The sequence below is a fragment of the Rhamphochromis sp. 'chilingali' genome (genome assembly GCF_963969265.1).
Source record: "Rhamphochromis sp. 'chilingali' genome assembly, chromosome: 12".
Classification (NCBI taxonomy): domain Eukaryota; kingdom Metazoa; phylum Chordata; class Actinopteri; order Cichliformes; family Cichlidae; genus Rhamphochromis; species Rhamphochromis sp. 'chilingali'.
In genome coordinates this window covers 20,191,277-20,205,590 of record NC_137939.1, presented here as the reverse complement: position 1 = coordinate 20,205,590, position 14,314 = coordinate 20,191,277, and the positions used below count along the sequence as shown (strand labels likewise).

At 37.9% G+C, this 14,314-nt stretch overlaps 2 protein-coding genes across 3 annotated transcripts; both read left to right on the top strand.

Moving 5' to 3' along the window:
* Positions 1-308: 308 nt before the first annotated feature.
* Positions 309-2,781, top strand: LOC308407302 (uncharacterized protein). 2 transcript variants are annotated; one of them, XM_080898871.1, is made up of 6 exons: positions 312-454; positions 645-807; positions 1,264-1,410; positions 1,819-1,993; positions 2,123-2,288; positions 2,441-2,781. In XM_080898871.1, exons 3-5 carry the CDS (start codon positions 1,356-1,358, stop codon positions 2,286-2,288), a joined length of 396 nt encoding a protein of 131 aa, XP_080754997.1. In that variant the 5' UTR covers positions 312-454; positions 645-807; positions 1,264-1,355; the 3' UTR covers positions 2,441-2,781. The 2 variants fall into 2 exon arrangements, with proteins under 2 accessions (XP_080754996.1, XP_080754997.1); XM_080898870.1 differs by lacking the exon at positions 645-807 and having other exon boundaries at positions 309-454.
* A 2,053-nt stretch (positions 2,782-4,834) lies between these two features.
* nkain5 (sodium/potassium transporting ATPase interacting 5) lies at positions 4,835-14,231 on the top strand. Its single transcript, XM_080899471.1, has 7 exons — positions 4,835-5,081; positions 6,037-6,174; positions 8,267-8,347; positions 9,929-10,126; positions 13,445-13,505; positions 13,641-13,711; positions 13,803-14,231. The coding sequence occupies exons 1-6, from the start codon at positions 5,028-5,030 to the stop codon at positions 13,694-13,696; spliced, it is 588 nt and encodes a 195-aa protein (XP_080755597.1). The 5' UTR covers positions 4,835-5,027; the 3' UTR covers positions 13,697-13,711; positions 13,803-14,231.
* The last annotated feature ends 83 nt before the right edge of the window (positions 14,232-14,314 follow it).

Genomic DNA, 14,314 nt, shown 5'->3' with positions numbered 1-14,314 from the left:
CAAGAATTCTGATCATCTAATCTGCTGCATGCAGTTGTATGCACATGCACAGCTGCTGCAAATGTGTGCTTGCCACTGCGTTGCCAAAGGCGAACTTCAGTCAGTGGAGAATATTGTAATAATTTGGCGGAGGCTTCTCAGTCGAGCAGTAACTGAATTGCTCATTTACTGAACGTGCAACATGTACAGAACTCTTCTGGGAACTAGTCAACCCAACTTAGTGAAACACACACTGAATGCATGCTGGCCCCGCCCACCCACCTACCTCTACCAACCACCACTCACCACCACTCCATATCCTGACTGACATGACCTGTGATCCAGTGATTGACAGGAGAGGAAAGACAGTCCAACTTTGTTAACTCTTCATTACGATATGCTCGAGAGGACAAAAGATTTTGCACCTCGTTATTGTTGGACCTCTGTGTGGAAACTGCAAACAGGACGTCATAAGGTAATGCAAAGGACTCTCCTACCTAACATACTCGTTTATTAATTCTTAAGAGCATATATATTTTTTGTGTGGGGGGGGGAGGGGGCTTAAAATCGGTGTTAGCTTGGTCGAAATAGCACATTAGCTGAATTATTCTGGAAAAAATAGGTTGTGTGTGTTTTTTTCTTTTCTTATTTAAATATATATTTAGATATATATTTTCCACGGGGAGGGGCGAAGAACACAGGCACAACGACAGTCTTTGTCTTTTTCCCGCCGAGTGTGGTGCATTGTCCTCCTGCGCTTCTGTTCTATGACTATTGAGAAGCTGGCCATGCTAACAGTGGGACATTTAGCTTCAGCTAAAGCAGCAGGTAAAAATACACATTTAATGAGAATAAAGAAAGACAACTTTTTTTTGGAAATTTAGAGACTGCTAAAACAATCTTATCCAGTTTTGAGCTTGCTCATGTAGGTTAGCCTGCTTTATTTAATTTTGTGTGAGCTGCAGTACACAACACTAAAAAGTTAATATAACATTAGGTTGGTGGCATGAGGAACTCCAACCTAAGTTTAATATTTATTATTTTTTTAAGTGGGAAGGGGAGCATGTTTTTTTTCCTTTAATACAACGTCTTCCAGGGTCTTTTTCATAGGAAAACCGTGTAACGTCTGTGTTAGGTTGGTCAAAAGAGCAATTAGTTGAATTATTCTTGAAAAGATGGGTTGTGTGTTTTTTTTCTTTTATTTACTTATGTAAATATATTTTTCAAGGGTTAAATAAATGCAACATTAAATTAACAATTGTCTCTCTGTCTTTTCCCGCCCAGTGTGGTGCATTGCTGTCCTCCTGCCCTTGCTGGCTGCGCTGACAGTGTGATGTAGCCTCAGTGTTTGTGTTTTAAAGGCTTTTTCCACCAAGATGTCTGTTGAGAGAGAGATGACCTTACCCATCACACCAAGGGTAATAGCGCTTGGTAAGTAAATAGTTTCAATCCTCTTGTAATATTTTTGTAAAAAATCTATGTAATTATTGTGGTATTTGTACCCACAACAACTTACTTAACAGGGGTTTGTCTGTTTTATATTGTATAAAAATAGAATACACACAGTTTGCTGCTGTTTCTCTTATTATTTATTATACACAATGACCAACAGGAAAAAACAGCCTAACATTTCAGCACAGGCCAAAATGCCAAAACATTAGGCAGTTTTTTCCTGTAATTGATCATAATTTTCATTACATAATAAATAATAAGAGAAATAGCAGCAAACTGTGTGGATTCTATTTTTTTACAGTGTGAGGCCTGCTATCCAGCATTCTTGTGGAAACCTTATTTGTAAGGTTGAGCACATTGTCTTATTGGACTCTTGTCTGTTTTTAGGGAATAATTTCATGTCTGCAAGCCGCTGGATGATCAGTTTGGAGGGCAAGGTATTTTATGAGCCTGAGCAGATGCATGACTTTGCCAGCACCCTTGCTGTCTTCTTTGCGTCATACTACGTTTTCAACCTTGAGTATCAGGAGTCAGCGTCCATCACACTGGAGATGATACAGAGGTAAATACTTTACACCATTTAAGAATGAAATATATGTGATAGCTTGACTACAGTTGCAGAAACATATAGGTGATTGCTGTAATGTATGTTTTAATTTTGAAATTAAAGCAGCCTTTTTTCCGTTAAAAGGTTCTTTGTGAGGATCAATCCAGACATGGGAACAAAATGCCCTGCAAAACTTGGTACAAGCTGCAAGACAGGTCGTGTCGTAAAGAGGAAGGTTACAAGCATCAGCCCTCGGATCACCACCTTCCTCCAGCGGCTCTCTGAGTTTGAATGGAGGACTTCCAACTAGGTAAGAATACAGAGATGATAATATCTTTTACATAGCTGATAATTATATACATACTGTACACACATCCATACAACAGTATGAATGATCTCAGACAGATGTGAACAAGTGAATAACCTGAGCAAACATGAATATTGATGATGTGTCTTTGACAGGTGGTGATAAAGACTACGCTGAACCCGACCATCCTGGTAACGGAAATCTAAATCCCATGTCACATTCTATTTCCTGGGACCCACTGATAATTATTACATTTTGTAAATGATTTTTGTTTTACAATTGTAATAGTTTATTTAATGTTCATGCTGGTGGGTTTGTCCTGTTTTTAGTGGAATGAAAAACTGTTTTCCTTAAAAAAATCAGACACGGAAAGGTGAAGGACTGTGTAGTTTTCATGTACGCTTCTATTTATTTTGGTTATTGACATTGTTTTTATTCAGTTGAAAAATGTTTTTCTTGTTAAAAAAATATCAACAATAAATGTTGGTTTAATTCACTATTCTGAGACTACTTTATTGAATTATATTGTTTTTTGTAAATGTTCTTATATTGAATATGAATGTTAATATTATTTTATATGCTGTAAAACACAATTACAGTCTAAACAAATTATACTGTACACAATTACAGTGTTATACCATAAACCACATTTGCAGTACAGTGATACTATAAAACTTAATCACGGTAAGTCTTTCTAACTGTAAACCACGTTTACAGTAAAGCTGTTATACTGTAATATATGTTTACAGTAAAGTGGTTGAACTGTAAAACATCACAACAGTAAAGATACTGTAGATTAGTAATTACAGTAACTTACTGGCAATAGTGTTGCCAGTAAGTTGCTGTAAAAATACAATAAAATGTCTAACAGTGTTCTTTAAGCAGAGATTTTTAGAAATCTGACTGACATCCTGCTTTTGATTAGAAAAAAACATGAGTGAGTGGGGGGAATGAGAAATAACGCATCAGAGTTTATTTTACACTTTTAAAATGTGCCAGTTTTTATCTAAAACTAAGATGTATCAAGGTTAGTCTAAGTGCTATTTTACTTTAAGCGGTGTTAATATTATTTTACTATTTTAGTTATACAAACTGAATTATTACAGCATCTGCTGTGCTTCGGTTCTGGCAGAAGAACATTGATTTATAAGGAAAGGAATGAAAATTGCTTCCTGGATGAACCCAGGGGCAGTACCAGGGTACAGTAGAAGATAAATATGGATTATTTTGAACTTTGAATCATACATATCATATTTTATGTGGGCTTGTTATGTCAATTTTTTTGTTTTTTATTCTTGGCCTCTACAAAAATGATTTTGCTTGCTTTACAGTATATTTTAGGCTACAATGTGAAGCCGTTCAGTCCTGGGAGGCAATGTAAATCCCTTTGGAGTTGTCTCAGGAACGATATTCGCTTAAAAACAAAGAAAAATGTCTGCCAAATCAAATATGCAGATCTACCCGCTGTGGTTCCCTCTAAGCTGAGCGAGTGAGCAATCGCGCACCGCTCACATGGTCTCCCCACACAGAAAATCTGCACTGCACACACAAAAAAATCCAGTCTGAATTGGAATTAAAGTAAATACATGTATTTATTTTATTTCGCTGATTTTCTGTGCGCGGAGACTGTGTCAGCAGTGCACGATTGCTCACGCGCTCAGCTTAGAGGGAACAGTTGGGGCCCTTGCTAATAAGAGAGAAGCTACAGTCAGCTTTAATACCCTGTATTTGAACATATTGCAGTGCATATTGCATTGCTTTTTGTTTGTTTGTCTGTGGTAGAAAGTACCATTTACTTTGCTGTTGTCTGCTGGGGTTGCAGGATCAGTGCCAGAGATGCCAACAGGATCAGTAAACTAATTCAAAAGTCTGGAACCATCATTGGCCAGAATCTGGAGGCATTTGAGTCAGTGGGGGACGGGAAGTCACTGAACAAACTGCTCTCCATCATACCCACTCCATGCCCCACAACAGAGGCAGCAGAGCGCCGTCTCCCTCAGACTTATTCAACCCCATTTCAGGAAAACGTTCCCACCTTCTTTTCAAAACCGTCAGGCATAAGATTCCTACACTTTTAGAAGCTGTTTCTCAGATTTATAGTGTGCATATTATTTATTCATGCATTTTTTACTACCCTTCTGCACAATATCATCCTTACTTTGTTTTTAACTTTTCTTTAATGTAACCTCATTTTCATTTTTTTCCATTTTTCTTTGTTGTTGTTTTTTTTAAATCATTGTCACAATATAAGATACTTACTAAGCATCTGTAGTACTTTTATTTTACCTAAACATACCACAGGTACGCAAATAAATGTGCAATTGTATCACATAATCTACATATGGCATATTGTGCAGTTTACAAGGTTGAGGTTGAACCGAATTGAAAACCAACAGCAACATGAAATAAATTCAGCAGTAAAAGATGAAAACACAGTCTTTAGTTTCACTGAGCATCACAGACACTTTCTGCCAAAAAAACATAAATAAAAGTTTGGTGTGGCACTATTCACCCTTTATACATCAGCCTGCCCTCCCCCTTCTCCGTAGTTTTCGCGCAGCAGCCTCCGTGTTTTACTCGTGGAGTAAAGGTACCTATCCTCACAGAGTCTGCCACTGGGTGTGAAGCTTCACAGGTCTGGTTGTTGTGTTTGAGCGGATTAAAAAAAATCCTTATTATCCACATCCGCATCCCCACAACCACCATCATCAAACCAGCGGGGGCAGGGAGCAGAAGAAGAAGATGGGGTGCTGCTCGGCGCGATGCATGTTGATCCTCCTGTGTTGTTTGCAGCTGGTAAGAGCTTTTCGCACATGATGCTTCGACATAAACACATCTGTTTAGGCATCAGGCCAGCTGCTGTCTATCCCCTTTAATAACTCAAAGCAACCTAAAAGAAAAAAAAAAAAACAACAACAACAACAGTAAAAATGCTATTTAAAACTGCATGTTAATGACTGTTATGCTTGAATCATTTCTTTGTTGTTTATAGTGAAAGAAGTTCCGCAGCATTAAGCTTTAAGGCTTCAGTTTTTTTAAGACTATATTAAATTTAAGACCATTTAAGGCAAACTGCGACCAAAAGCAGGTTAAACGGTTTTACGCATGTTCTTTCATTCACATTAACTCAGGTTTGTCATTCAATTATACCGCAACAGTTGGTAATAAATTAAATTATAGTAAAATTTGCTAGTAAAATCTAAAAAGCAGAAACGCCTAAACGAACTGCTCTTTTATTATTTGCCGTTTTGTTTTTTGTTTTTTCTGTTAGCGCTTCTGTTACAGTAAAGTCAATTTATTTGGGACTTTTGGTTCGGCCAGTTGAAAATGACTGCATTATGGCATTTTATAGATCAAACAATTAGCAGAATAGGCTGTAATGAAAATAGTAGGCTACTACTTGTTGACTGCAGCAAATCATTTATTTTCTGTAGCGGGCAATTTTAGTTGAAGGTGGAGAATAGCAGTGACCGCCCACCACCACAATAAAGGGCTGCTCCCACTTTGCCCTCCTCCTCTGTGTTTCCCACCCTGCCCCCTGTATGGCTCACTGGGACTGTGACCCCAGAGGACATGACACTATAAACCAGCTGTATTTCCCTGAGAATGCTTTGTCTCCCATGGCTCAGTTGCCTTGGAAACTTATAAAAAGAAAACAAGGTCAAAGATCATGGTCTAACAAGCCATGGCAGCATAGGCTCAACTGACACTCACTGCTGTTTTAAAATTCATTTAAAACTCTGCCCTGCAGATTACAGCGCTGGAGAGGCAGGTGTTTGACTTTCTGGGCTACCAGTGGGCTCCCATCATGATCAACTTTTTTCACATCATCATGGTCATCCTCGGCCTGTTTGGTGCAGTCCAGTACAGATCACGCTACGTTATAATGGTAAGTCTAATACTGAGTGTTGTCTCATAAGAAACAGCTGTTTTTGGTTTGTCATAAAAAAGTTCATTCAAGCTTCCCATCAAGAAGATCAGTACTGTGAATACACAGTAGTCAGGCTCAATATAATGACTGCTAACTTTATTTAGACTTACCAGCATCTCCACAGCTACTTAAATCATATGTTATATCCGGAGTTGGCAGCAGACCATGTGAACTAGAAGGCAACCAACTTTGACAGAGGAGTCAGAAGAGTGCAAAATTATCTGTCTTATATTTCAGGGGCAATGCAGGAGGGAAAAGAGGAGGGACAAATTCTCAAGGTGCAGAAACAGGTCAATGAACTCCCCACACACTGGGGCAGCTGACTGTGAGCACACAATATCTTCAGCACAAAGGTCGCGCTTTAAAACAAGCAGCTCAAGCTGACCTCTTTTTAGTTTAAGAGACATCAGGGCTACTTTCCAAAATCTGACCTGCACATGCCCTGTCCGCTCAGTGTGCTCCTTTGTCATACTGGTTGCCACAATTGCTGCAGAAACAGTAAGATACTCTGAACCAAATAATTAAATTGTGCTAGCACTGCAGAAACATATCTGTCTTATGGGTGTTTAAGTTTTTCATTACCAAACTGTTATGAATCAGTGTAACTTACAGCTGAAGTATATCAGGAGAGATCAGCTGAGTGGGCACAGTGACATTATTGGTCTCGTCTGAACTGCTGAGGCCTCTCTATTATGCCAGTGCTGGTTATATGTGAGATATATATGAGTGGCCACTTCCAGGGCTGAAAAATTCAGTTGTGCAAAGGCTGAAGTTCCTCCAATGACCACTAGACGCTGACTCCAAAAGCATATCAATCCCCTTTGACTTCCATATTAAAATGTTTTTATTGATGTATTTAAAGCCTAAAAGTTAAAAAATGTCCCTATAGGTATTTTCCCCTTTTCATAACAACTGCAGTGTGTATCAGTTATTTATAACTCATCTATTTTGATTTTAGTTTATGCTTTAGTTCAGTAATAAATTGCACTCAAGCATAAGTGTACGAACACAAAGAGATAATCCACCAGCCAGAACTGAGAAAAGCTTTGCAAAAAGAACAATTGCACAGTTATTCACAATATTATCTTATATATGTATACATACATACATACATACATACATACATACATACATACATACATACATACATACATACATACATATGTATGTATGTATGTATGCATGTATGTATGTATGTACATACATATATACATATATATATGTATGATAAACAGTGATATTTAATGGTTATCTTGCTGATGACTTTGCTCTTCTCATTAAAATATGTTTTAATTCTAGCTCTAAAAAACAATATAACAGCAGCCAGATGCTTCAAGATGCAGTCCAGAAACAAATGGGTAATGCAACTGTAGCTATACTCATCTTTTATACACAGTCACAGCCAATAACCAAAACGAGTCCTACTAGAAAACAACATACTAGAAAAAACCACTAAAAATGGCTTTTACACTTCCTTTTTGCGAGAATTACAAAAACAAGATGCAGTTTGTTTAGTGCAGATTGAAGTGCCATCTAGGCTATTTTCTCCCATTTTCATGTCATTGTACCAAGCTAAGCACTAAAATGATCAGTATTTTCTGCACAGACAGAGGTTTTCAGCCTTTGTTTTCCATCTAATGTATGACAAAAAAGGGTAAGACATTAAAAAAACATAATGAAACGCATTTAAAAAAAGCCCCACAAAATATCAGGTAGTCAGTGGAAAAAAGCAGCTCCCTGTGCTATGCAGCATTAACTGTGCTGGTAGTGTATGGTATGGTGTTTGTGACCAAAACCATCTCATGTTAAGTTTGTAAGAAAGCTGAGTAGTATAATAACACCAAGCAGCAGTGAGCTGGGTTGATCTGGATTATGCTGAATATGTCATGGTAGTATAACTTTACTGTATTTAACAGGAAAAATATATACATTTTATTATATAGTGATATATATATATATTATATATATTTCACTACATCTCAGCCCAGCCAACCTCAACCTCAGTCCATGCTGTCATTCCCAGTGTAATTCTGTGCTTCTATTTTCTCAGTACCTGCTGTGGACGTTGTTGTGGGTTGGCTGGAATGTCTTTGTGAGCTGTCTCTACCTGGATTTGGGAGGGCTTTCAAAGGTAACTTTAATGGTCACGTACGTGTCAGGTAATTAGGGACCAAGAGCTCCTAAATACAATGTTCAGCTCTGTCCATGTCACTCTTTTCAAGATCTGCCTCCAATTACAGACTCAGAGTGACAGACACCTTACAGCAATGTGCCTATCCTCAGCCGCAAACAAGTCTCGTTAAGTTGTTTATGTACACTGTCTGCACTCGGGAAGACCAAACCCTAATTATAATTTAGGGAAATGACGACAAATGTTAAAAATAAAACTGTTCAGAATAATTTTCAAGTCAGTCATTCAATCTTGTCTTAGCTCCCCGAATACAAACAATGCTTTATTTTAATTTTAATGATGGTTGGATTCTGTTCACTGATTTAAAATGTAACATTTGGTCGAGTAAAACATTTCTTAGGCATTTCTCCTGCAAATCATCCCTGTGTAGTGTTTTCATAACTGGATCACTACAGTTATGCAATATTTATTAGTGTTACTCTGTTATATCAATTTGAAGATGTAGCAATGCAAGTCTCATCAGCTAGTTACATCACAGCAACTCAATGTATGTACACATGTAGACATGGTCAAGACAATATGGTCAGAGGAGAATAAGCAGACTGCTTTGAGCTGGTACAAGGGCAACAGATACTTAAATAACCACTTGTTACAACCAACATATGCAGAAGAGCATCTCTGAATGAACAGCATGTGGAACCTTGAAGCAGAAGACCACACCAGGTGTCTTTCTTGTCAGCTAAGAACTAGAAAATGTGGGTAAAATTCACACAGGCTTACCAAAACCAGACAACAGAAGATTAAAAGAATGTTGCCCATCTCTATTTGTGCCAAAACATTCAGAATAGGGTCAGAATTTAGGTTAAACAATATGAAGGCATAAATCCATCCTGCCTTGTATTAGCGGTTCAGGTTGCTGATGGTGTAGTGTTATGGGTGATATTTGTTTTGGCACACGTTGACCCCTTATTGCCAATTTACCATTGATTAAATAAATAAATAACAGCCTACCGGTTCTGTATTAGTGTTGACCATGTCCATCCCTTTATGACCACAGTGTAAACATCTTCTGATGGCTGCCTCCAGCAGGATAACGCACCATATTACAAAACTCAAATTCATTTTGCTGTACTTAAACAGTGAACAGATCACAAAAAGAGCACCTTTGGGATGTGGTAGAATGAAAGCAGCAACTGTGTGATGCTATCATGTTAAAATGGGCTAAAATCTCTGAGGAATGTTTCCAGTAACTTGTTAAAGTTATGCCATGAAGAATTAAAGCTGGGCTGAAGGCAAAGGTCAACCTAGCACTGGCAAGGTGTACCTAATAACATTTCTGGTAAGTATATGCTTGTAGCAACACTCTTACGTGACTGGTGCATAAAGAAAAAGGACAAAAAGTAAAATTAGGTGAAATAAGACTTGGTTCTTAGTGCATGGATTCATTTTCACTAAAGTCAGAATAAAATTTGTACTGCATTGAGTTTTTTATGTTTTCTGAATTTTATGGATATCGTGCTGCTTTTCAGGCTTAATAATATTAACAAAATGAACTACCACCTGTCTGTTTGCTCCCTTAAGGATGGTGATATTCTGTCCTTCGGTGTATCCTCACATCATTCCTGGTGGAAGGAGAATGGGCCGGGATGTGAAAGCGAGAGACTTCCCTCTGCTGGATGGAAGAACCAGCAAAATCCAGAGCTTACCACAGTGCTGAGCTGCTGGCTGGAATACCAGTACATAGAAATCCTGCACTGCATCATCCAGCTCCTCGTATCAGTGAGTCTTTAGTTTTGTTCAACACTTCATTTAACAAGACTTTAACACTAGGAAGGCCCAGGCTTCTACCTTTCTACCTTTAAAACCCGCCACCAGCCAAATGGCTGGTAGGCTTTTAGCTAAGCTTTAGCTTCAGGCAAGTGGAAGCTAAATTGGCTAGTCATTCATATGTAAATTGGGTTGTTACCTGGGAATTCTGGAGGGAGGGGAGTGGGGGTGTGTGGATGAGGGGGTGGGGGAGCTGCTAAAAGCGGTGAGCTTCCTTTTGTTTCATCTTGATGCATTCTCAATCATCCAGGGAAACAAATCTCCAAAAGTCACCAACTTGGAGTGTTTCAGTTTGCCATCTTAGGGAGAAATCAACACACATGGGTGTATGTCCTTTGTTGCTGAGATTTATTGATAAAAACAGTACAAAAAATCAACCATTTGTACACATTTTTACAAATAATTATAAAAAGTGAGTGAGTACATTTCAACATTTTCAGCAATCACTCACAATCCTGGCACTGCCATGGTATCTGTAGTCTGCATTTACCTTGGCTTGGCTTCCTGATCAATTGTCCACTACCAAAAGGAAGCCAAGCCCTGTGATCACACCTTGTTTTGTTGTAAAGGGTGGCAGGGCTTGGCTTCCTTTTGGTAGTGGAGCATTGATCAGTCGTCCATTGTGGCATCAATGTGATCACACCTTGTTTTGTTGTAAAGGGTAAATGCAGACTACAGATACCATGGCAGTGCCAGGATTGTGAGTGATTGCTGAAAATGTTGAAATGTACTCACTCACTTTTTATAATTATTTGTAAAAATGTGTACAAATGGTTGATTTTTTGTACTGTTTTTATCAATAAATCTCAGCAACAAAGGACATACACCCATGTGTGTTGATTTCTCCCTAAGATGGCAAACTGAAACACTCCAAGTTGGTGACTTTTGGAGATTTGTTTCCCTGGATGATTGAGAATGCATCAAGATGAAACAAAAGGAAGCTCACCGCTTTTAGCAGCTCCCCCACCCCCTCATCCACACACCCCCACTCCCCTCCCTCCAGAATTCCCAGGTAACAACCCAATTTACATATGAATGACTAGCCAATTTAGCTTCCACTTGCCTGAAGCTAAAGCTTAGCTAAAAGCCTACCAGCCATTTGGCTGCTCTCCGGGTTTTAAAGGTAGAAAAGCCAAATGGCTGGGCTCTGGGCCTTCCTAGTGTTAAAATGGCACCATTGCCAGATGTCGCCTTCACAGCAAGGGCTGGTTAAAAAGTGAAGTGGAAAAGCTGTCTTTTCATGTTATTAGAGCTACACTGGTCCAGAAATCCATAAAAATAAGATCAGCATATGTCACCCCATGACAACAAAACCAAATAATAAAATAGTATGGCAAAAATAAAAAAACATGTGTCATTACCCCAAAACATATGGACATAACTGTATTTATATATTATTTAATGTCATTTTAATTGTAATAAGCATGCATCAGTACACCTGGGAACTAACTGTTGCTTAGCAACAGAATCTGTAGATTAGTAACAGAGCCGATATTTAAGAATAACATCATATTATCACACTAGAGAGAGCTGGTACACACTTTCAGTTTGTGTATTATCTACAAAAGTGAATTACTGTGATATTAGGTCCTGTTTTTGAAAACATTTTGAAGCCAGTTCAATCTGCTGGGTGTGATTTATTTCAATTTTGTTCAATTAATGAATCTATATTTATGTCTTTTTTATACAGCACTTCATTTCTCTGGTCAACACTGGGTTAATTTACGTGACTAAAAGTAGTTTTAATTATTCACTTCAAACAGAATATAAAAAAATTGACGGTTGAGTCTGTTTGATATCAGATGTCGTGGAGACTCCAGCGACACTTAAAGTAATAGAAATCTTTATTAAGTGACCAACATAGTTTGGCTTGTGGCCTTCATTAGGGGACCCTGATGAAGGCCTACTTCCTTACACAAAGTATTGCATATGCTAAATACACTCAACACAGCAGCTCTGCCATAAATTCTGCTTTTATAAAGCGTGTTTTTCAGGTTTGCTTATGATTAGGAAAGGTTGTGTTTTTGAAATACCAGTAGTTGGTTGTGGTGTTCTGGACTCTATTACAAGTGCCTTCATTTCATTGATAAAAAGAAAAATATAGTTCTGATTTGATTTTGGTAGATCTTCACTTCTAGTAATGTCCTCACACATTCCTATTTTGGCCACTTGCACTTGTGCATTTGTGATCTCCTTCTGTGCTCAACTTAAATTTCATGTTGATGAAGGAGATACTGTAGAATTGCAAGAAGCTGTACTTGCAAGTAGAGCAGGTGGACAAAGATTAAGTCTTCAGTGTCCTGTGAGCAGGCATGAAAGCCTCAAACACCTCAGGGGACTAAAGCATAAATCTACACAACAGTCTGAAACTGCAGGGTGCATTCATGGGTCAAAACCTTTATGAATATCATGAAAATGACCAGTATACTCATGTCTGTGCTTCCTTCACACTTTGAAACATAACTGTTCCACTGAATGCTGCTCTTTCCTCTCTGAGTATCAGGAGTATTAGCAGTGATAAACATAAAAGTTGATGCAAAAAGTGGATGCTATTTTGAGGTGCATGCTAAAAATCATTAAAATGCACGAGCAAGTGGTCCTAATAGAACATAAAGGTAGAAAGTTAAGAATAGCCAAATTTCTGGCAGCTCAATGGCAACTTTTTGATTGTACTCCATATATTGAAGACCCAATCACTATTAAACTGAAGACTTGGTCACATGATGTCATGTGATTGGTTGATATTTTCTCTGTATTATTGTGGGGTCCTTACCGTACAGTATAAATCGCCTTAAGGTGTATGCTGGTGAACATGTATATTAAACTGTGTTTGAGTCCTTATGTGAAAATTTCTTCTAGCTGATGAACGTCAGTTGGAGAAAAAGGTTTTGATTTAATAAAGTCATGGCAAGCAAGACGTAGTGCAGAGGTTACAATGAATCTTTTCAATACTAATTCTTTCTTCCTACGCACCTGTTGTTCATTCAGGTGTGCAGAGATTTTAAACCATTAATATCTAAAACAATTTCTTGTGTAATATTTTAAGAGTACATCTACAGACAGATAGTTTCTCTGAGTAGGAATGCAAATAAGATAGCTAACTGGAATTAAGAGGTAAGTTATTATTTACATGTTTTTTTCCCACTAACTCATAAAATCTTTCGCTGTCAGCAAAGTCTACTGTCTGCTTTGTGTTTTGCGTTAATATTAAAAGACAGAAGATTTTAAAATATGCTGTTCTTTTCTTATGCTTTTGTGATAATCCTACAGCTCCCGGGATTTGTTTACGCCTGCTATGTGGCCAGCACATTTTCAGAAGAGGATGACAGCTGTAAGTGTCCTCCTGATCAGTGTCAAATACAATCTCATTTTCTTACATTATCTAATTTATTGGATAACAATCCATTACAAAGAAACGGCATGTTTATGCACGCCTTTCATTCATTTTGTTTTATGTTTATTTTAGTTAACTTCATTGGTGAGTTTCACCATCCATCCAAACCCTCTAAGTTGCTTTTCTAGTGTTACAATCCATTGGTAAGTAGCCCACATTTGTTTGCACTCATGTAAGCTAAGCTAGGCCCATCCTCTGCTGCACAATGTATTTCCTATGTTTTTTGTTTTTTAGATTATAAATAAAAAAAGTGAAAAGCTGAGAAGGAACTAAGAAGAAGATCAAACAACTCTGCAGAGTCTGATAGTGCGTCATCTCTGACATGGTCAATAACACTCACACAGAGATGCCGAATCTCACTGTGTACATTTCTCACACTGTGGCCTGATTCAAAAGAGGAGTCTCCAGTCTATTGCATGTTGATATTTTCTAGTTTTATCCAGTAGTAACGCTACCTCTCAGCATGTATGTGAAAGACTGTTTGTAGGTTCGGCTGTCTGACAGAATACTGTGGTTCTAAATTTGTACATATGCAGCTGGTGTTCTTTCTGATGTTTCATAAAATGTACAAATTATTATTATGTGTAATTTCAATTAGAAGAAGGGAGGACCCCAACGTGTATAATGTGTGTCATCAGTCAGTGGAATAAACTGTGTCCACAATTTGCCTTATAGTGGATTACTGCTAATGTTCATCTAATGTTTATTCATTCATATACAGTTTTACCTCCATTAGTGAAATGTAA